Source organism: Fundulus heteroclitus, chromosome 2 (assembly GCF_011125445.2).
Source record: "Fundulus heteroclitus isolate FHET01 chromosome 2, MU-UCD_Fhet_4.1, whole genome shotgun sequence".
In the NCBI taxonomy this organism is placed as follows: Eukaryota; Metazoa; Chordata; class Actinopteri; order Cyprinodontiformes; family Fundulidae; genus Fundulus; species Fundulus heteroclitus.
The window spans coordinates 8,757,041-8,780,409 of record NC_046362.1 but is presented as its reverse complement, the minus strand read 5'-3'; the positions used below and the strand labels follow the sequence as shown (position 1 = coordinate 8,780,409).

The window sequence follows — 23,369 nt, the reverse complement described above, 5'->3', positions numbered from 1 at the left end:
CATGTCTCTCCCCCTCTCTCATACCCCCTTTCCTGTCAGCCCACTGAATGAAAAACAAGCCACTGGTGCTGTACGAACCTAAAAAAAAAAAAGTAAATAAAAAAACATCCCACAGCATGATAATACTGCCACCTTATTCCATGCATGGGGATAGTGTGTTCAGATATAGCATTAGATTTCTTCTGCACAGTGTGTTACCTATAGGCCACAATGGTACATTTAGGTCCCTTACCTTTCTTGTTGCAAAATGCAAACAGGATTTCTCATGGTTTTCTTTCAATTATTATTTTTTTTTCTTTTTGCTATGCTCAGAACAACTAATTATCCTCCAGCCATTGTTTTCCCGTCTGATCTGTGGATCTTGTGATGACGCTGCCAGATCCATTGGCTGGAGTTCAGCATGCAAGCAGCTGGAAAACACCTGTGTTGGTCCTTCATCCCTATAAAAAGGGCTGCATCCTAAAAGGTCTAATTGGTAAGGACGCTTTAGCCAAAGTGGAATTGTGTCAGTGTTCGCCGTGATAAGTGCATGATAGGAGCTATAATAAAGTCCAGGGCTCCTCCCAAAAACGTCAAATTATAGCTCCTAGCTCCTGTTCCTTGACCTTTTATGGGGTCAACTGTAAGAACTCTATCATGGGGAGGAAAGGAGCTTCAGACTGCTGTACCAATTTCGGACAGCCTTTAACTCCAGCATCATTGTGTGACGAAAATGCACATGGATGATTCTAGTCAAATCCGGGCCTACAGCCTTCTGAAAATGAACTGCAAGGTGTGCGTTATGAAGTCTTGGGAGGAGATTAGTAATGGGGAATTTAATGTTAGATAGAGGGGATCTTCATATCTGAAGCCATTTACAAACGGGCATGAAAATGTGTTAGTTTTGGGCCGTGAGACCAAAAAGAACGACAGAATTTGAAACCTGTACTGCTTCTCTGTCGGAGCAGATGTTGAAAATTGCAGAGAATTACTCTGACGCTCCCAAAAACGGACAAAAGTCTGAAGGAACTGATTCCTGCAATTATTGTCCTGAAAGGGGTCACTGGAAAGCAGAATGTCCTGAACTGCAGGCCAAAACTAAATGAATAAAACCTGCTGCAGCCTCTGCACCTGTTACATTTGGGGAATAGAGAGAGTCTACTGATGATTTGTGGATTCCTGCTTTTTTTTGAATGCCTTTGCTCCTTTTACTGGTTTTGTCTCCTTGGTCAGAGGTAAGGATAAAGTTTCTGAAAAAATTATTAATCACACATGTGAGTAAATCCTCTGAAATATTTATTTTGACGTCATGTTAAAAGAGATGTTGTAGCTTACACTAGAGGATGAGTTTTTTTTTCTTTTCTTTTGATTATTCTATCTTTGGAGGGATGTTTGGTCCTGTGATCCCTTTTTTGGGGGGTCACTGTCTTTATGGGTGGGGGTGTGAAGGCCCTGTCAGGTGACGGTGACGGTTTGGTTGAGCTGTTGCAGGAACGGATCCATTTGGCTGGAGTGCAGAAGGAAAGCCAAATGGAAACACCTGAGTTGGTCTTTCATCCTTATAAAAAGGCTTAGGTGCTGTGCAGTGTCAGAGGGGGAATTGTGCTGACTCTAACAAGCCTCTAAGGTCTTCGGAAGAAAGCTTTTCCTAAACTGAGACTAGAATACAAACTGGACTCGATTTATTAGTTAGGGGACTTCTGAAGGCACTTCATTGCACTGGGTAAACCCTGGGTAAAGAGAAGTAGGCAGAATACAAATGCACACCGCACTTTTCAGATCTCCATTTGCAAACGAGGGGCACGATAGTTATGTGCTGCTTTGTGGTGGCCTATTTCACGACATCTGAATAAGATTAGCTGCATGTATTCTGCCGAGCTGCTAACTAATACCCTCCTAACATCCATACTTTAAAGGCCATAACATCAACTAGTGCTCCTTGCATCCTTGTGTGGGAACGTAACAGTCACCACATGACTGTGAACCATTGATGCCAAGAAGCCTAAAGAAAATGCAACACGGGCACCAACAACAATACTAAACTTGGGAATGTACCAATAAAATTGAGATGTCTTTATATGTCCCCTATTTAAATCACCCTGGTTGTTTTTATAAACAGTTTGCCAGGTGTGGACAGACAGTTAGATATATTGTCGCGTCCTGTAAATACAGCCCAGCATTAAGCTAATATGGCAAAGACGTAGCTAATATCATTAACATTGTGTCGGGGAGGAGAGCCGGTGTTGCATTGTGCTAGTTGAATCTCTGTCATGGCTTACAGCGAGCCCATAATGGAAAGAATGAGGCATCGGTAATGTTATTAGTTACACCTGCTTTTCCCTCAACTAAAAAAGTTAAGTTTTATGTCTCAATGGAACAAAGAGGCCCAAGTCTGCAGGGGAGCACCGTCACAAAAAGCAACTCCGACAAAGTCACATGGGCAGAATCGCTATGAATATCTGCCTAGCTTTTGGATATTTGGGGGGGGGGGGGGGGGCTTGTCCTTTTGGAATGAAGATAATGGAACTCTGCGCTGTTTTGGCGCCAGGCGGTGTTGACCTTTTCACCTTTTTGGGAGGGGGTAAAAAAAGAGCAGCCCAAAGAGAATGGAAATCCCTTAATTTGCCAGTACTTGAAAATGTTCCACTTTTAGTCTTTGTGCTGTCAAATGTTATTTTGGCTTGGAATCGTGGGGAAAGAGGGCCTGCTGGTTGTAGGCTGTGTTATGATGGTGTCGAAGTAGTATGATGAAGTAAAGAGGGGAAAAACATCAATGTGAAGTTTTTTTGTGTTTGTTTTACAAAAAAACTGGAGCTGATGTTGGACTGAGAAACTTAAATCGGTTAAAACCGCATATGTTAAGCTGTTTTTCCAGTGTGCATACATTGCTGCAGCCATTTCAGACTTATAGAATGGAATTCTGTTCTTTAAGCCATTTTAACTTAAGTCGACACCGATCACTTATTTTAAATGTTACCTTGTAAACACACTTTTTTTAAAGCCTAAACAGGAAACGTGAAAATGGCCCATTTATATTACTGTTTACTGGTCTTCATAAAAGTAAAAAAAAAAACTAATCCAAAATAATAAAGTTGTTGTTGTTTTGTGATTGTTTATCATGCTTTTTATGGCAATAAAACTTAACGCCTGGCCTATTTGTTGACAGACACACACACAAGATGATTCTTGCAAGAATGTGCAGGCATAAATACTTTTATAATAACTATTCCTGAGTTAAATGAGGTCACTTTTACATTTTCTAAATTCCAGTCATTGTTCCTAAATTAAATCAGTGAACAAATTTAGTAAGATGGTAAGTTGTCATTATAATAATTTTGTTGATGGCAACAAATATGGCAGTTCTGAACTAGCCTGTCCATCCATCCGCCCGCCAGCCCACCCACACTAGTCATCTGGTGGATGCTGGGTGAGTCAGGCCACAATAACCACCATGTTACATTCTAATAATGTATCATTTATTTTGTTAGAATTTGTTACCAAAATAAAGTAAGTTGTTAGAACTGAACAACTATTCAGTGTAACAAATAAAAACAAATATTAATAAAAATTTAAATTTTGAGAATTTTAAAAGCTGGTATTTAATGTGCTCCAAGATTAGTTTTTATAGCGTTAAAAAAGGGAGATAGAAAAAAACATAATTCAGGATCAGGTTTATAATAAAGTGGTAGAAGAAATATCTACTGTTTTCACATTTTAAATTATTTACAGGCTACTGATACAGGCTATTTTCTATGCACTGTCATACATTATAGAACAAAAGACTAGCCATTAAAATAATTAAAATTTTAGTCAAGTACATTAGTTTATAAACGTAATCTTAAATAATGGAAGAATCTTAACATGAACAACTTTTTAGATGTGGGTTTAGTCAACCATACCTGTTCATCATGCGTGGTTTGCGGCAAAAACCTGTAGGGCCAATGTGTTTATGTGAGTTCTATTTTGACTCAATATATCAACTCAGTAAAAATAAAGGAATGTTTAAAGATTTACAATTGATAGTTTTTGAACAAGAATGTAGGTTTTATGCAGCTTTAGCAAGTTTAGCAACAGTGCTAATGCTAGTTAAGCTTGCTAGCAAACTGAGCTTCTAAACCCTGAAAATGAAATTTATATTGTATCTGTGTTTTTCAGGTAAAAGTTTTGCATGCCGCCCTTGGGAGAATATTTAAAAAGTTTGTACTTTATAAAGTTTTTTTTACTTGCTTAGCAACAGAGGTCATTTCTTTCTTGCTAGTTGCGCTTCCTAACCCCGAAGAAGACGTTGCTAACGAACAGCGCATCTTGGTAATTAAAATTTGTCAAACAAAATGTTTAAATGCCACCTTGTTAAACTACATTTAAAAGGTTAATTATTATTTAAAGACCAGTTTAAGCCTTAACCCCAGTCTAGTTTTTTTTTTCTTTTTAACATAGAGGACAAACTAGATGACAAACACAGTGAAGGTAGGCAACTTGTTGGTCAAGATTTTTCAGGAGGATCTGGCCACAATTGTGAAACTGTATCCTCATTAATTAAGTGGTTTTGTGATTGATAAATCTGAGCATGTAGGTTTTATATGTATAATAAGGAAGAGTAGCCTATTCTGAAATTTTTAACATTTAAATGCATGCTAATACCTTGTTGTTTAACAAATGGTGAATGTAGAGTATGTGTGTGTTATGATAAATAGAATCAGGGAGGACAAACAATTTTTAGAAGAGGTTGGAAACTCAACTAATTTCTGCCCAGAAATAAAAAATACATTGATCCAAGTAAAATGTATGCAAGTTGTTGCAACGACTTTCTTTATTCAAATTTGAACAGGTTGTTTTATCCGTGTGGGCCCCTCTCCACTCGCTTCAATATGTAGACCAAACTTTTTAAAGGACCTCCCTTTTTATCCGTCTGTGGAGCATTAAATCTTATCCCCTTGATGCACGGGGAGAGCAAAGTGAATCAGAGATCGAGGCAGCAGCTCGATTCACCCCTCCTTCCTTTACCTCCTTCCTACTCAAACCGAGACCAAAGTCGAGATGCAAAGGGGGGGGGGGGGGGGGGCAGAAAGGGAGGGGTTGGAGATGCAGAAAGAAGATATTTGAAAAGCTGCCACGAGTTCCCTGTCACACCACCTCCTGCGTGGATTGAGCCGTGCTCTTTGTTATCAACAGGCATGAATACTGAGTGGATGTAAAGAGCAAAAAAAGCTAAAGACAGAGAGGAAAGAAAAGAGAAAACACTGGCCGTGCGTCTGCATCTGGTGGCCGAACTAAAAGTAACTTGACCTGCAGATTCACTGCAGTAATTCTCTCATTATTGGATTCTGTTGGAAACTGTTGTACAGTTCATCATTGTCATTTATTTATACATTTTGGCAGCTTCCTGTTGAGTGTTGATACTGTTTCTTTTTAGTCGTTGCTGCTCTTTAAACACAGAATTCAAATTACGTTATCAGATTATTCTAACTGCCGTTTTTACGCTTTGTTTCTGATTTCATTTTTATAGTTTTATACTTTTTGTAATGTGTGCATACTGTTCTAAAGTGTTTATGTTGATTGCTTTGCACTAATTTGCACTAATTCGATTGAATTGGCACTTCATGTCATACACTACTGTAACAACATAAATTCCCTCTTGAGATTAATAAAGAATATTTTCTAAATCTCAATCTAAGCATAGCTGGTAGATGTTAACCTTTGCTTTTCAGAGTTAATGATAGTTGATGTTTTTTCTGTTTGTGTGCCTAAGTGTAAAGAAAGCTATTATTGGAACGAATGCTATATAACCAGTTAAAACTATGGTTTTCTTAAATCATTTTCAAGATTCATGATTTATTTTCTTCATTATTCTTTTTAAAACATGCAAACCTGTTTCTTTGCAAACTTTGCTCATTCACATTCACAAGGAGACAGGTGTCCAACAAGCTCACAGACCCCCACCAACACCAAAACACACACACACACACACACACACACACACACACACACACACACCAAAACACACACACACACGTGCATTTTCTCTCTCTCTCTCTCTCTCTCTCTCACACACACACACACATGCACACACACAAACACACACACACACACACAAACACACACTTACGCACACACACAGACAGACAGACAGACAGTAGGATGCAACCTTCCAGCAGGATTAAATAGGGATCATTTTGGGATTATTTTGGAATGTCACAAAACAGTCACTTTAATAATTTAACAACATTTTCCTTTAAAAAACAAGGGATTGCTTAAACAGGCATCAAACAGGCCTTGCAGAGGTGTTTAGCAGAGTTTTTGGGTCATCTGCGGGCCCTGCAGGCTATCCTTGGTTTGCTCTCACAGCTTTCTTAATACGTTTGATTTTTGAGTTTCCTTGTTGTTGTTTTTTACAGCTTTACACCCATTTAATTGCTGGACTTGGTTCTGTAAGTCCACTAGCTCGGATTAACCTGCAACACAACGTTTGAACTGTACGATTCACTCTTTTTCCACCTGTTCTGGCCTGGAGGCCCAAAGAACAATCGGACCTGGATTCATGTTCCAATGTGCGTCACTCAAATACTCAAAATTAAATGTGTTTTTTTTTTTTTTTTTAAGAGGGGCTGGGAGGGGTAAAGAGGGGGGTCAGGGAGCTTTAACTCTGTGACAAAGCCTCATTTGCAGGTCAATGCGATGGCACACTCGCCTCTCCTCTCCATCCAGCTCGCCTTTGTTCCCAGTCGCCTGCGCCGATGCCAGATGGTCATGGAAAATGCTAATTCCCCCCACCCCACCCACCCACCCCCCCTCTGACTGATTTTCCTCCTCTCTATATTTAATTGCCGTCTTCTATATACCGTCCCGATAATTACGTGCTTCGAGTGGAAAATGTGTCCCTGAAATTATACTTTTAGTCGCTACATTTGCACAAAAAAACCCACAGACTCAGATGTGCAGTCACCTTTAATATTTGGAGCCGTCACTGAGCTTGACTCGATTTTGCATGAAGGGTGAGGACTTTCACCTGTATTCAAATAAACGCATTTCAAGCCACTGTTGTCTGCTTTTGGAATCAGATTAATTAACTTGAATGAAGTTTGAAGGTAGAATTGAGTGATTAATGTTTTTTTCAGATGTATTTAAAAAATTAACTTCCATACAGACTATTAATAAGTAACTCTTGTTATGTATAATTGTGCAAACATAACTCCTTAAATGATTTGCGTTGTTTTTTTTTTTTTTGTTTTTTTATGCATCCACAACTGTTCCTGCTCTTCTGAAATTCTCGCGTAGTGAACATAGATTATTGCACGAGAGACGGCACGTAAATAAGTGCATAAAAAAAAAATCTGAACTTTGCAGCGATGCAAGTTAAAGGTCAGGTGGGGGCCTGTGAGACCCATGAGACCGAATCTCTCCATCAGCAGCTGCTTGTACAATGATGATCTATTGTCGAAGACATGTTTAATGAGGTCTGCATGTTCGCTGTCATCTCTTTCCTTTATCTCCGTCATACTCGCGTCATGCGTCGGCTGAATGAAGTTATAATTGTCAGACGGGCCATTATGCAGCTAATTTAAAATGGCAAGGCTCCGTGCGTGTGAAGACGTTGGAAAACAAATGATGCCTTGACTGGTTCTGGGCTTGTTTAAAAAAAGCTGGCCTGGGCCTACAAATTCATTTCTGTTCGGCTTAAAGAAGGGCTTAGCGAGTTGTTTCTCGGGCCTTAACCTGTGAACCTCCCCAGAATGGCTGAAATTCAAAACCTTCTCAACAAACGGGAGCGACTTAAAGGTTCTATTTACTGGGACAAATTTTATATAGTTACACAGCTGCAGGGACAAATAGGGGAAGATGACCTGTTTAGCACCATGAGGGGGCATGGATGGAGGGGGGGGGGGGAGTGGGACTGAATCCGCCTGAATGTGTCCAGTCTCCGACACAGCAGAGACTTCATTAAAGTAACACATAAACAGCTGTTGTCTTTAACATGTAAACTATTGGGAATCTAAAACTGAGCTGAATGCGCTCCCAGCTCCCCCGCAGGCATATGGGCGTTAATTAGCTGGATATAACCATAGATTAATTATAATATTTTTTCTTTGCCCATTGGTATCAATGGAGGAGCCAGACAAAGTGTCCTTTGTTCTCTTACGCAGGACATTCTGTGGCTGGACTGAATAGGTCTTGGCTATGTCTACATGGATTTGCCATATGGCAACAAAAAGGAAAGAATGGAGCCAGAGAGCGCTTTGTGTTGGAAATCAGAACAAGCTCCCGTCACAGCTTATGGCTGACAAAGTCACCATCAGATAGTCTCCGTTTCCATCCAAACATTCGCGTCGCACCGTCGGGGGAATTCAAAGGCCCTAATGGACTCGCGGAAAGTTATGAAATATAGCCCCTATTTGCTTTGTGGGGCATTGACAGGCGTCCGCGCATGCATGCATGCATGCAGGGCCCCGCGTTTGGCTTCTTTCAATTAAGGGTAAACTTGCAAGTATGACCTGTTGAATGGTTTGTTTCAATAGACAAGCACCATAACAAAGACTAGTAGTTTTCTTTTTTGCACTTTCTGGCAGGTGGCCTCCACGCCCGGTGTATCCACGGCAGGGTAAACAGAGTGCGTGTGTGTGTGAGTGGGTCCTTTGGAGGGCCTTGTTGAGTGCGGGTTGGACGTGTGTGTGTGTGTGTGTGTGTAGGGGGGGGGGGGGTCTTTGCGGCGGACAAAGCGGGGATCCAAAGGCAGCTGCTGCTTCTTTACAAGGGGCGAAAGGGCCTTTAAATCTGAGCCTATATCCCGCAGCTGCCATTAGGGGTTGCTGCGTTTGAATGCGGGTATCCCCCCGCAAGGGTCTTTGGGTTCATGTGAAGCGGATCCACGCAGACAGAACGTAGCATCACCGCATAGAACATCTGATATCTATATAGACAGGGGATAATTTTATACCGCTTTTAAAGGTGACGGAGCGCTAACCAATCCGAGGAATGCCGGTGATTTCACCCCTTTGCGATCGTCTACTCTGGCAGTTTTGGGTTGTTTGGACTTTTTCATACACAAAAACTGAAGCCAGTCTGGTTTCCCTCTGGTTTTGGTGACTGATGATATAAAGATAAGGGTGCGGTTTCATAGGTTTTCTGGCCTGCGTAGGAATTGGAATCAAACGAGGGTGCGGAAAATAGGTAAATATACTAATTAATTTTGCATTTTTCTATTTATCACCATAATTCAACAAAACACCAACAAGTACGGAGATAAACAAATACATTTTAAAGTACGTTAGTGCTAAATGGCAACACCTTTATGACCCATAAATGTGTCCCCTGTAGATTTTAAAACTATCAATTAGTATTTAACTTCATAATGAATTAAAATATTAAACTACAACAGAAAAAAATTATAATTTTCAAATTAGTTTGCCTACAACCACAGTGTGTTGAAAAAATCATTATATATATATATATATATATATATATATATATATATATATATATATATATATATATATATATATATATATATATATACTATAACCTAAAGTATTTCTAGCTAAGTATCCCAACTCATTAAAATAGCCTACTTAGCTACAAAAAATACATAAGTGGAAATACTATAGATGGGTATGAAGTGGAAACATGATGAAAACACCAGTAAAATTAACATTGTTTAATAAGAATGCAGCTTTATCGCTGAATAAAAAACTTGTATACAAAGTAAAAACAAATAAATACACTATCTCTGTGAAGCTAGACACCAAACCCGCTGTCTGCAAGCAGGAAATGGGGCTATGAATTGATCCTGAGCCAACCAGACACCAAAAACACAAACTGTCTTAAAAGTTGAATTCAAATAGGTTTTATTACTGTCTTTTTTCAAAAAAAGAAAATATTTAGGGCACTTGCATGAAAAAAATAAAATAAAATAATTAACAAACACACCATGAAACAGCTCTGACACAAAGAAAGGCTGAACAACTATTGGGAAGCTACAAGATTGCAATACACCACGTTTTGTTTTAGGAAAAGCAAATTAAATTAAATAAAAAAAATCGCAACAGACTAAAATCGGCAAGGCATTTAAACAAATCAAAGAGAAACATAAATAAATTATAAGTTAGAATAAACTTAAAATATATACACGCACAGGAAAAAATAAAAATAAAAGACCAGAAATAAACAAACGCTACGGTCTCTATAAAGCTGTACACTTTGGGCCAGTGTAGGAGATCTTCTCTAGGATTGCACAGATGTTAAAACATTTAACACTGTCGAGTGGCTGTATGCAGAAGCAACCATCAATGCTACATTTGTACTGGATACAAGTCGTTCGCCGAAACCCGCTCCCTTTTTGTAGTCCCCCATTTCCACTCTCCACGTCTCGGTTTCCTTTCCTTCTTCCAGCCGCCCGCACCCCTCCGAGCGCTCCGGTCCTGAGGAGCTGCCGCCGGTGTGGAGGAGGAGGAGGAGGCCGCGCTCCGCCGGCGCACCGAGCCCGGAGCTCGGCGGCGGAATAACGGGACGTCTCTCTCTGAGTCCCGCTGGTCTTCCCCCGCCATCATAAAAAAAAAAGAAAAAAAAAGAAAAAGAAAAAGACTCTCGGCTCCGGTAGAATCCTCAAAAAAAAACGCGCCGGGAAGTTGTGCAACAACGGAGAAAAAAAAGTGTAGAAGAAGAAAACAAAGCACCACCTGAGGAGGAAACGAAGAAGAACAGGGTTCAGTTTTCCGTGGAAACCAGACAACAGAGGAGAAAGCGGCGATGAGCGGCAGCTCCGCGCTGGAAGCGGAGGAGGAGTGACGACAGCAGCGGCAGCCGCATCCGCGAGGCGTCACCCCTCACGAGCGGAGCGTTTTCCCGCCACATCGTGACGCACTCCTCCCCCCTCCCCCTCCTGGTGTTACTACTACTATCGCTACAGCCGCTCCTGTGATTTCACCAGCAGCTCCCTCCCCCCCCCCCCACCCCCCCACCCACTCTGCCTTAGATAACGCTGTCTGGATCCGCAGCGTCAAATATATATTAAACACCTTTTTTTCATTCTTAACAAGTTACGAAAAAATAAAAAATAAAAACCCCAACAATAATAACAAATCGTTACACTTTAATTAAAGGGCAGAGCGCAATCACGGTTAGACGTGGGCGTGTTGGGGGATTTAAAGGAATTGCTTCTTACGTTCAGCGGATCCTCTTTCGCGGAGTTTGTTCCACCGTGATGGGAGACTTGGGAAGTCTGTCGGCAACCTTCTTTCGTTTCACGAAGAAGTCTGGATGAAAGAGGAAAAAACATGAAGTCAAAATCAGGGCATTTGGGTGGCATAAAAAGCGGCTTCTCTGTGTTTTTTTTCCCCCTAGGCTTTTTAAAGCCGCCGTAACTACCTGTGATGTGCGTGTTGTTGTCAGCAGCAGCAGCAGCAGCAGCCGTCCTCTTGCGCCTGGCACACGGAGCCTGTCTGCGAGTCCCTGAGATCACTCTGACCGGCCTGTTCTCCTGGTTCGCCTCCACCGGGGTGGCGGAGATGCCGTCCCCGCTCTCCGGCGCCGCTAAGCGCTCCATGACGTCCGCGCCGGGACTCTCCGGCGCGCCGGAGTCCGAGGGGGGCGTCTGCTTGACGGGCGTCGCCGGCGTGCGCCTCCGGCCGCCCGACGCCGACTCCCGGTAAAACGCCGCCGTCTTCTCCGCGGCCACCTCTTCCCACTCGTAGTCCCCATCCAGCGGCGCGTTGTCCTCGAAATTAAAGTTCCACCTCTCCCGGTCCCGCTCGCGCATCTCCCGCAGCTTGGCTTCCACGTCCCGCTCCAGCTCGTCGTGATCCACCGGGCCGAATAGGCTGCGGCAAACGCCGGTGCGCCTCTGGAGAGGGAAGGTCCTGCGCGCCACCAGCCTCTCCAGCGCGCTGCTCGACAACTGCACGTGGGACATCTCCGAAAAGAGGACCGCTTCCCGACCGCAGAGCTCCAGGTTTGGCTTTTGTTGTTGTTGTTGTTGTTGTTGTTTGGTGGCACTGTGGGTGCGAGTCTCCCTGCCCCTCACAGCTCGGTTTAAATGTACCACGGCGCAGCACGGCGCAGCATTTATAACCTCCCAACGTGTGAGACGGAGCAGCAGCTCGGGCGACTGCCTCATTGGCTGCCTGAAATCCAGCCCTCCCCGATCAAACACCAACCCCCACCGACACCGATTTCCTCCCACCTACACCTCATCTCTCCCCCCTCTCTCCCTTCGTTACTCCTCTGCCCTTTTGCCTGGGTCAGAAAATGGATGGATGGATGGATGGATGGATGATGATTTCTCTCCTGCGTCTGGAGCGGAGCTGCGTCGCGACTTCCTGAGGACGCACATGCCTCTCTCTCTCTTTATCCTCCAGTCTCTTTTCACGCATCAAGCGAATGATGCGTCTGAATTTACACCCTTAGACTGGTCAAAGATGAATAAAAAATAATAATAACAGCTTCCCCGGTTAACAGCTTAATCTCATTCTGAATGAAAATGCCCCCGGACACGGTTAACCAAAACGTGGGCGCGCAGGTTACGTCCTGTCTCCCCGCATCTTTCAACCCTTCGGCAAACAATGCGCGCTCTTGGATCAGGTTCTTCTCAGTCGGTGTCTGCGGGGATGCTGCAGCCAGAGCGACGCGCAGACACGCAACCTTTGACGCAGCCTCTGACAGACTCTTATTTATTGCGTAGAGAGCGAAAGGCAAAAAAAAAAAGAGGAAAAAAAACGACGCGTTTTGATGCGAGGGTTGTTGCTGTTTAACGCATAGGTGAACGTACAATAGGTGTTTTTGTGCCAGATGTGCAGGAAAGTAACACGCAGTGGCCTCAAACTCCAGCGTCCTGCTGCAACTTTTAGATGCGTCTCTGCTTCAACGCGCCTCAGCTCAGTAGCAGAGCTCTGCAGAGCTTGGCTGCGCGCAACTGAGGTGGTTTAGGCCTTTTATTCAGGTGCGTATTTGGAAGAAGCGACCTCTAAAAGCTGCGGGATGTGAGTTACAAAAAAAAAAAAAATCCCCCGGTTAGAACAACAGGGTGGAGGAGATCTAAGCGGGAATCTGAATCTGAAGCTGGATCCGTACACCTCTGATGTTTTAACAGCAACTCGTTGGAACGATGCCTGCAGAGAACCGAGTCTGTCCTTCTCAGGTCCGAGCAGAAATCAGAGGAAATGCAGAGGCAGAGGAAAGATGGGTGCACAGCGACCCTTAGTGGCGATCAACTGATACTGCAGCTGGACCGGATACGGCTACAAAGAAATATTCTTTGTGACCTAGGTGCTTTTTTTTTGTCACACTTATATTTTCCTGATTAAATAAATACAATGGCCGTTTTAAATGCGATTTAATGTAGTAACTGGAACAAAGTTTCCTAAAAAGTCAACCTGAAATGATGTGAAAACACTGTATAGTTATGGTATAATTACTCATTAATTGCGATTGAACACTTGTTTAAAAGCTGTGTTCTGTTTCACTAGCCACACCCTTGCCTGATTAGCCTTACTGTCAAGAAATTAATAAATAAATAGAACCATGTCTGGTAACACCAAGTAGGCTAAAAGCAACACTTCATGCCCCGTTCTAAAGACATTTATGAACTAGTAAGGAAAACAAAAGCGAAGTCATTGATGTCAATCAGTTTTAAAATGGGTTACAAGGCCATCACTAATGTTAAGGGACTCCAGCGAAACAAGGAGAGAAGCAGCATCCACAAATGGAGAAAACATGAAACAGTGGTTAACCTTGCCAGGAGTGGCCGGCCTGCCAAGATTATTCCTAGAATGCATCTAGTAGGTAAAAAAAAAAGCAAAACCAGATAGGCTGCAGAACCCACTTGCCTCAGACAAGGCCAGTGTTAAAAATGCAATAATAAGACAGGAACTTGCAAGACAACAGTGAAACATTTTGGAAGATTGTTGTCATGTTACCTTTGCATAAAGCTAACACTTTCATCATTCCAACAGTCCAACACAGAGGTGACCAATGGGCAGCCTAGGAACCGTTTGCGGCCCCTGGGATGATTTAGAGTGGCCCACCCACGGAAATTTAAGAATAATACAAAAGTTACCCCCTAGCACACGTGGTTGATGCAGATGGAGACTTTTTTTTTTTTTTTTTTTATTTGTGCAAAACTATTCCTTTCCATCCTAAAGTCTTCTCACAGTGCAAACAGTATTCGTCTATTAATAATCACTATTTTTTTTCATTCGATTTTTACTCTTACTGGTGAGAATAGGATAAAATGTTTTTGTTTTTGGCAAACTGCTAACTATTTTCATGAGGAAAATGTGCGGCATACTTTGGATCTCCAGTGATTTACACATCGCACTGATACAAAAAAAATGTGACTGTTTCATTTAAATAGAAACACTGAATGATCAGAAATAGGGAATACTTAGTTTATTGTTGAGCAGTTTGGGCACCGCTGGTCTAAGATGTTGGTGGCTGTGTGATGGTTTGGGATGGTTTGCTACTTTAGGACCTTGAGATAACTGAAGGAAACATGAATTATTCTCTCTTCCAGAAAATCCTGCAGAAGAATTTGCCGGATTCCTTAAACGTAAGTAAGGACAATGATCTTAAACTTAATGAACTGTGGCACACTGGCAGCTCCGTCTCAGAGTGGCTGAGAAGCTCGAGGAAAGGTGTTTGAGCGGCCTAGACAGGAGAGAAAGTTAAACCTCACATCTGATGGAGACGTTGGGGTTCATTTTTAACTAAAGTGTAATAACTCTATTATAAACATGATGCCAGGTATTATGAGACAAATAGCAGAATCCGTATTTGACTTCATGTTGTCGGGACACAGCACAGTGGGAGATGTCATACTGGATGTCACAGGGCCGGATTACCAGCTCAGTCAGTACACATTATGGCTTCCATGTGAGCGTCATCAGAGTCACATGCATGGAGACGAGCAGGGCATAGGGAGGGATGTCCTTGTATAGAAGCTCTGTGCTCGCTGCTCAACAACAGCAACGTTCAGCTGACCCATCACCGTGTGATGGTGGGACACGAGACAGGTGAAGAACTTTTAAGAAGTTTTCTTAATGGCAAAGAATGAAACCCAAAAGTTGATTCTAACTGTTGTGGTTGAGACACATGCCGAGCACCTGCAAATTAATTGTCAAATGTAATGCCTTGCCAAAAAATATCATTACTGCTTGATTTTTTTATTTATTTATTTGTTGTTGTTTTTTTGTTGTTGTTTTTTTTGACACTGCAACCATATAGTTCAATGTTTCAATCTATCCATCCATTGACTTTACCCTCTTATGGAGGTGCTGGTGCCGACCGAAAGGCTTGGTACACTCTGGGCAGGTCGACAGTCCATCACATTAAATCTCAGTGTTTTTTGTTTTTTTGTTTGTTTGTTTCAGTCTTTGGGAACAATCCAGCACAAAGTGCGACATAATTGTGAAGGAGAAGGATACTAGGATGGTTTTCAACATTTCTTACAGATAAAACTCTTAAAAGTGGCACGGCTCACACCTACCGATACCTAAAACTGTCCGGCAGAGCAAGGGGGAGCATGAATCAGCGAAGCAGCCAAATGGCCCGTGGTAGCTCTGGAGGAGCTGCAGACATCCATAGCTCAGGTGAGGGGGGTCTGTTGACGGGTCAGCCATTAGTCTAGCCGTCCACAAATGTTGGAATGTTTAAAGGAAGAGTGGCAAGAACAAAGCAATTGTTGAAAGAAAACAAATGCACAGAAACAAATGAAAGATGTTTCTCTGCCTAGATTAATATTGAACTTGTTGGCTCGCATGCAAAAAGCTGTTTGATGGGGACCAAAACAGTGCACATCACATAGGAGTCACCCCCACGGTGAAAAAGGGCAGCGGCCGCATGCTTCAGCGTGAGGGAGAACAAGTGAAACTTGAAAATTTACAGATTCTCTTAATCTAGCCTGGCTAGGCTTGAAACAAAACGTGTAAAAAAAGGATGGAATTGCTCAAAATAGCAATGCAACGGCCCTGTGACTAACTAGCTCCCCCTAGTGGTCACTGATATGAACAGCAACTTCTAGATCTTAGATCACTTAGAACTACCAACGTGGTAAATGTAAATCCATCTGCATCGTTGGTGTAATAGCCTTTTATTAACCAAGTAGGCTACATAAACTACACCTTAGTAAGGGGATCATAGATAACACAGGCTGATCAAAGTGTTTAGAGTCAAACTGCTACACTTCAAAATCATCTTTCTCTCGGTTTCTTTTGTGTTCAGTTGGTTACTGGTTGGTTTAATGGGGTGGGAGGGACATTTTGGCTCCTCAGGCAAAGCTGTTAAACAGATACTATCATCTGTGAAAATGCATGGAGAAAGTCTGCACTCATTATGCTTCAAGGAGGGAGGGAAGGTGGGGGGGGGGGGTGATTTTGCAGCTTTCATCTGACCAGCAGGTGCGGTCGGTCTGCAGTTCTGCCGTGACCTCTGACCGGTTTATCCGGGCGAAGACGGGGTGGGATTCTTTCATCTTTGGAGTGCACACATGCATGAGCTATATGTTTAAGGCGGCTTGACTGGCTTGTTGAAACAAATGGAAACGACCAAAGGGCTGGAGCTCTGGTTAGGAAAACAGCCCGGAGGCAGAGCGGGCTTCAGACAGAACGCCGATTGAAGAGGTGGTCAGAGAGCGGCGACGGGTTTGGCGGTGTTTGTTTGAACCACGTGTGCCTGTTGAATGGCTGATGAATCTCTGTGAGGCATAAAACCAAGAACGTTTGGAATTAAAAATCAGGTAAACGTCTGTGAAAGAGCAGTGTTTTAGATCGGTTGGTTTGTCGGTTAGTGCTTCATTACCTCTGAAGGTTAAAGACAAAAGATGATGTGCTCATCGCTTTGTCCCTGCTTGATGAGGAATTAGGATGTTGCACTTTATTCTAAGAGCAAGGCGTGTCTCCTATTTATTACATACAGCTGGAAAAAGGGACACAAGTATATACAAAGAGACACGTAGCCATTTTTTTCTGTCTGAAAGCAAAATCAGATTGACTTTGTCTTGCTTTAGCTCAGTGGGGACGACCAAAAGTATTTCTGTATGCCAAACATAAGATGTTGCATTTGAAGGAATGATTTCGTCCTCTCTGAGAGTCCTACTCGCACATGGACGTTTGCACAGATGAGCGTGGCACGTTCAGGCATCTGGAAACTCTCCCCAAAGACAACCCAGACTTGCGGAGCTCCACCAATCCTCCTCCTGATTTCTTGTGATTTTCCTATGATGTCACAGTGGGAGATGTGTGTTTTTGAAGCGTGCGGCTCCATTTAACAAGCGTCACTACCCCTCAGACGCTTTTAATGCTATGACATCCTCATCGGGTTGGTAAAACCCCGGAATTTGTAGTAAAGAAAATTTTTGCACCCGTTAATCTACAAATTAGTGGATAGAAATAGCACAAATTGAACTAAAACAAAAGTTTTGTCCGAATTAAAGTCAAGACAGTGAGAAAACGGTTTCAACTCTACATCAGCTTATTGGTTATTTCACTATATGGATGTTTTTTTTGGGGGGGGGGGATTTTAATTTGTTTTTATATAAGCTGTTCTTTTGCCTGGGTGTTTTGTTGCTGTTTCAGGCCTATGAACACGAGACACATTTTTTTGGGGCGTTGCTTGCCATCTCCCGCCCAGACGCAGATCCCTCGCCCCGAATAAACCGGGGCCTGAGAGCAGGACTGCTGAGCTTTGCAGAAGGTAAACAAATGGCTGTTTTTTTAGTTTTAGGCCGACACGTGACAACCCCAGCGCAGAGATCCACAGCTCAGGTGGAGGAATCCATTCAGGACGGTTATCAGTCAGGCCATTTTGGATCAGTGTTTTTTTTTTTTTCTTGTTCAAAGAAAAGCCACAGGAGTTTATGTTTACAGTTTGCCCCCCAGTCATGTAGGGGAATACAGCAAACATGTGAAACAAGGTGCTCTGGCAAAGACCAAAATTACATTTTTTTAATTTATTTTTTTACCTAGAGGCAAAATGTTTATGTGGAAGAAAACTAACATTGCGCTTCACCCTGGACACACCAGTGTGAAACATGAGCCTGGCAGCATCATGCTGAGGGGGGATGCTTTCCTTCAGCTCATGAAGCGAGTCAGAGTTGATGGGGAGATGGATAAAGCGAAACAAGCCCGGGTGGAAACCCGTCAGAGTCGTGAGACTGAGGCGACAGCTCTCCTTTCAGCGGGGCAACATCAATAAACTTTCCGCCAAACCCACAAAGCATAATCATTTGACATTACCCCGACCTCAAGACCTGAATCCAGCTGAGAATCTGTGGCTAAATTTATGAGTGGGTGTTCACATACGGTACTCCCTGTATCCGGTCGGGCTGAGCTATTTACCAAAGAGAAAAGTTGAGGCCTGAAGACTGGCAGACAAATTCCCCATAAGACCTGTTGCTGTTACTGCAGCGAAAAGTGAATCTAAGGTATGACTCAGTGGGCTGAATATAAACGTCTAACCTTTCAGATTGTTTATTGGAAAGAAATGTGTAGTAAAAAAAGAAAGAAAAAGTATGTATCCTGTTCATTAATCCTCATAATAATAGCCCTGCTTCAGTCTTACACAAACAAATAACAATACAAAACCCTGGTTTGCTGTTGCACCCTGTGAATATGTAAAAATAAAAAGCCTTACAGGTGAGAATACTTGAGAAGACATCGTGTAATGAGCTGTGCATTGCTGGATTGGTGAAAAACTCGATCAGAAAAATATTTGAAATCTTCAAAAACCTCTCTTTTTTGCTTTCTGATTAAACGACCTTGGGTTGTTTTCATAATTTTTTCCCCGAAATTAGAAACTTTTAACTTTATTAACTTCTCTTGTTCTTCTGTTTTTAGATGTGTACTTTTGTCTTATTCTCATGAACCTTTCTTTGTCTTTTGGCCCTGAAACACATTAAGTTCTCTATTACTTTCAATATATTTGTTCAGTTTTAAAGCCTGTAACAATTATAAATACGTTATGGAACAAAGTTCTATGTTGTGAATAAGGGATTTAATTTTATTAAAAAAAAAAAAAACAATAACTGTTTATCCTTGATGGGAAAATTGCCTCTCTTTTTAAAGGCCAACTGTATCGACCCACACAGGGGAAAATTCATTTAGCTTTAACAACACAGGTTTGTGATTAAAGTGGATCCTCTGCAGTGGTTTACAAGATAACCAGCGTTCCTCCTAGCCTGAAAGGACTTAGGGTAACTACGCAAATAGACATGCTTTTCTTTTTAATCTTTAACTTTTGTTCTCTTAACAAACTCAAACGTATCACAAAGTAGTGAATGAATGAAACAAAAAAATCAGACAAAAAAAGGCACCAATATTAAAGCACCTTCAAAAGAAAAAGAAAAAAAAAATTATTCTCCTTGGACAAGAACATCTTAGCAGGTTAAAACCACAATCAACAAATTATTTTATTGAGATCCTAGTTTTTCATAAATATTACAAATAAAAATCTGAAAAATAAGTAGGAAATTTTTACAACAACTTTGCCCATTCTTCTCTCCCAGATATCATCGCTGTTGTACAGATAGAAGGTCAACCTACGTTCCAGTGTCATCTATAGAACAGACACAGAAAACCTCGATAAACAGGGGATAATTTCCCCTCTGTCTTATTCCTTGAGTTACAGAGTTTCGTTGCACAAACGGGAATTTAAAGGGGCTTAGTCATTTGCTCACAATGGCAGAAATATAAGTCTTTAAAACAGACTCTATAGTAGAAACTCTTGAAATGTGGGCTAACTTAATGCTGTGTTGAGCTTAAGGATACTATTACTTATATTTGAGAAAAGAGGTCCTTGTTGAAGACCAGAGAACATAGACAGTCTTTCTCTAATTCATAGAAATCCTTGGTAAACAAAGCCTTTGACTTATTTAATATACTGGAAACATAAACAAAGCGCCTTTAATTTTTTTTTCCTTTTTTTGTTTTGTTATTATTTTACTAATAATAAGAAAATATGCCATACATTAAGTTATATTTGAACCAAGGGAGTTAAACCCAAAGGTATCTTTGTAATGAATATATTTAGTTTTGACCAAAAATAAAAATAAGTAACTCGATTTTGTGTCGTTTTATTTCTAAAGGAGGCGGATATGACGTCATGCAAATTATCCAATTACAGCCGTGCTAAAAGTGTTTAGCAAGACACCGTTTAAAGCGGCTGTTTTCAAACGGACATACAAAAAAAATGCACTGAGAGTCAGGTTCTCGCTTAGAAACCATTACTGAAAACTAAAGGTTCTCTGAGTGAAGCCCGCCAGAAAGCTTAGACTGCGCCGGCGGCCAAGTTCCAGCAAGTAGCCGAAGGAGAACTTCCGAGGTTTTAGATTTAGATTTTCACAATAAAACAATTTCAGCTCGTCATGAGCTGCACAGAAAGGACGCAGGAGCGTACATATGTATGTCAGTTGCCGCCATTTTGTGAGTGGCATTTCTACTTTTTAGGCCCTTTTTTAAAAAAAGCTGTTGAAGACGTGGTTTCCGAAGATTTTACTATGAGTCCAGATATTTATATATTGTATAAAAAGGTCTAACATTGCCTTTCTTGCCCTCTGACATCAATTCAGAGCAAATGTTTCCTCTTTTGGGTCACTTAGAACTAAAATTGTTTATTTTTGCTAAATGCCAGGAGATCATTTTTGTAGAGTAATTTTTACTGCTTTCTTCAAATCTAAGTTTATACACGCAACATTTACAACACTTTAAAACGATTTGGGAAAGCCCAGATGATGATCTCATGGGGTTGTAAGCTTCTGAAAGTTTCATTCACAACATTCAAGTTAATCGGAGGAAAAGCTGGTAAGATAAGCTTGTAAATAATTATTATCCACAGAGAAATGGGTTTTGTTCTGTTCTGACACTTGCTGAAAGGAAACACAGAAAGGACGAAGCCATTACTCCAAACACAACATGAAAAGTTAGATTACAGGACTGAAAATACCACATATATTATGGTAATATATGTGGTACAATATTTTTCCACAAATAACATTTTCTATGTACATTTTTTAGCATTTCATGTTTAAAGAAAGTTATATCATGGTGAATTTATTTTAAGATACTGATGTGCATGGCATATGTTGCTGGTTTGCCAACCATGTGTAGGGTTTAGGTTGGGAAACCAGCCTAAACACTATAGCATGTGAATCATTTTGCTACCATTTATGGGGAGAGGTGAGCCAAAGGCCATGGGTTAAATTAAACCAGTGGTTTAACTTAACCCTGCCAAGAGCCCATAACTTCCAGTCATATTTTGTCACATTGCAGAAGAGCTACTATGCCAAGAATGCATAATTGAGGACCACCTGGGGCTCAACATTGTGCATGACACCATTTTATTAAGTTAATAGTTTCCTACTGTTTCTTAACAGGGTGAATTGACCTAATGCATTCCATTAGCTCTAGATTGGCTAAATCATTTCATGACTCTTCACCGTCTCTCTTGTTGTACATCTGAAGCAACCTCTGTTGGTCGAGCCACAGCTTTCAACTAAGCTAGAGAGTTTTTTTGACAGTCTGATCAATGTGTTGGACAAGTGGCAGGTGAAATAGGCTATATCATTAATGAATGTTAATTAAAATCGTTGCTCATACAATAGCACTTTATCCTGTGAACTTGGATCAACCTATCACATTCCTGGGGCAAACACAGCAGGGGTCATCAACTACATTTGTCCGAGGGCCATCATTTTTCCAGACATTGTGAGGGCCAGTTGCTTTCGTAAAATTTTATGTATATAGATAGATAGATAGATAGATAGATAGATAGATAGATAGATAGATAGATAGATAGATAGATAGATAGCAGTGGCGGCTGGTGAAAAAAAATCTTGGTGGGGCTTGCCAATAGATTTCCCTGCCTAACCCAGTACATGCATTTAAATTAAAAGTCGGAAAATTACTACGATTCCACAATAAGCATTTAATTAATAAAAAAAACATTGTTTACAAAGGATTATTTTGGTGTTTTTGTCTTATTAATCCTTTTCACAGACTCATGCCAGAGGGTTTGCATACATTGTACATGTACGTATATTATTACAAAACAAACGTTTACGTCTTGACTTTAATATGTATCCTAATTTTTTATTTATATAATGATTTAAGTAGAACAATGACTAGTGCAAAATTAAGTTGTATTTACCGGAGATGAAGTGTAGACTGCAAATTCTGTCTTAGTATGATGGCTCCCACAGTCCATTGGCATCCTTCATCCTTTTCATTGAAATTATCCATTTCTTTCTTATTTCTTTGTCCTTCGGTAAACGAAACAAACGTACATCCAACGATTTGGAATGCTTCTGTGTGCAACCGGGAGCACAACAAGTCGTAGGCATTGTTTAGATTCCAAAAATAAACTAAAAGTACGCTCTAATTCACCCGTTTTGTCACGCTGGTAAGCGAAAACAGTGCTGTGTTTGCCGACCACCGTTACCCGGATGTAGCGCGGATGTAGCTCGTGACGTCACGCGTGAAGTGCACCTATCACTGTGCAGCTAGGGCTACTACTCCAGGAGCCCCAAAGCCATTCATTTTGGCGATGCTGATTGGCCAAATATTTATAAATCTTCCCTAGCAACAGTATACGATTGGTTATTTCGCTACACTTGTAGGGCTACTTCAGTCACAGCCCCAAAAGTGTAGAAGAAGAGAAATGATACGTTCTGTTGGTGGAAATGCACTGTTAAATGATAGAGTAAATCGTTAGAAGCGTTTTAATAATTCTTTTTACATGTAGCCACGTACTATTAAGTAAAAACTGACATTAATAATAGTTTTAAAATCTATATATATTTTGACTTCTCCACTCCACATCTAGGGAGGGCAGCGCCCGAGCGCCCCCTATGGGCCAGCCGCCACTGATAGATAGATAGATAGATAGATAGATAGATAGATAGATAGATAGATACTTTTTCCTCACTGAGCTATTCCTGAATTCAGAAATATTCTGTTGGACGATTGGAAAGCTAGTTGACATTCACTTGCACACAAACGGTATGAACTGCACTGAAATAAAGAATAATGAATAAATAGCCAATAAGAGGTGCCAATAAATAAGTGGCTGAATAGTGGCAGAACTGTTGGGTTATTGCGCAGGATGTTTTCCTGACACTGTGGATCAGACAGAAGTTTCCAGCCTGTTCCCTGACTTTGGAAATGTGGGTTGGCACTGATTATCTTTTTTTTCTGCAGTCCTGACTGTTCGTTATATTTCCAAAGCTGTTAATCATTCTTATATTTTCATTTGTTAGACAGCAATCCACATTAATAGTAGACGTTTATTTATTTATTTATTTATTTATTTATTTATACCAATTTACCCCATCCTCCCTGGCGCTTTGGCCCCTCACAACATGGCGCATGCGCTGACGTGTCACGTCTAAGCGCGGAGGAGCGCGCCTCTTACTT

General features: G+C 41.3%; 1 protein-coding gene across 1 annotated transcript; it reads right to left on the bottom strand.

The window, feature by feature from the left end:
• Positions 1-10,524: 10,524 nt before the first annotated feature.
• On the bottom strand, positions 10,525-12,027 carry LOC105929554 (cyclin-dependent kinase inhibitor 1C). The gene is made up of 3 exons (XM_012867398.3): positions 11,338-12,027; positions 11,135-11,225; positions 10,525-10,649 (listed from the first exon to the last, which is right to left on the bottom strand). The coding sequence occupies exons 1-2, from the start codon at positions 11,879-11,881 to the stop codon at positions 11,137-11,139; spliced, it is 633 nt and encodes a 210-aa protein (XP_012722852.2). The 5' UTR covers positions 11,882-12,027; the 3' UTR covers positions 10,525-10,649; positions 11,135-11,136.
• Between the last annotated feature and the right edge of the window lie 11,342 nt (positions 12,028-23,369).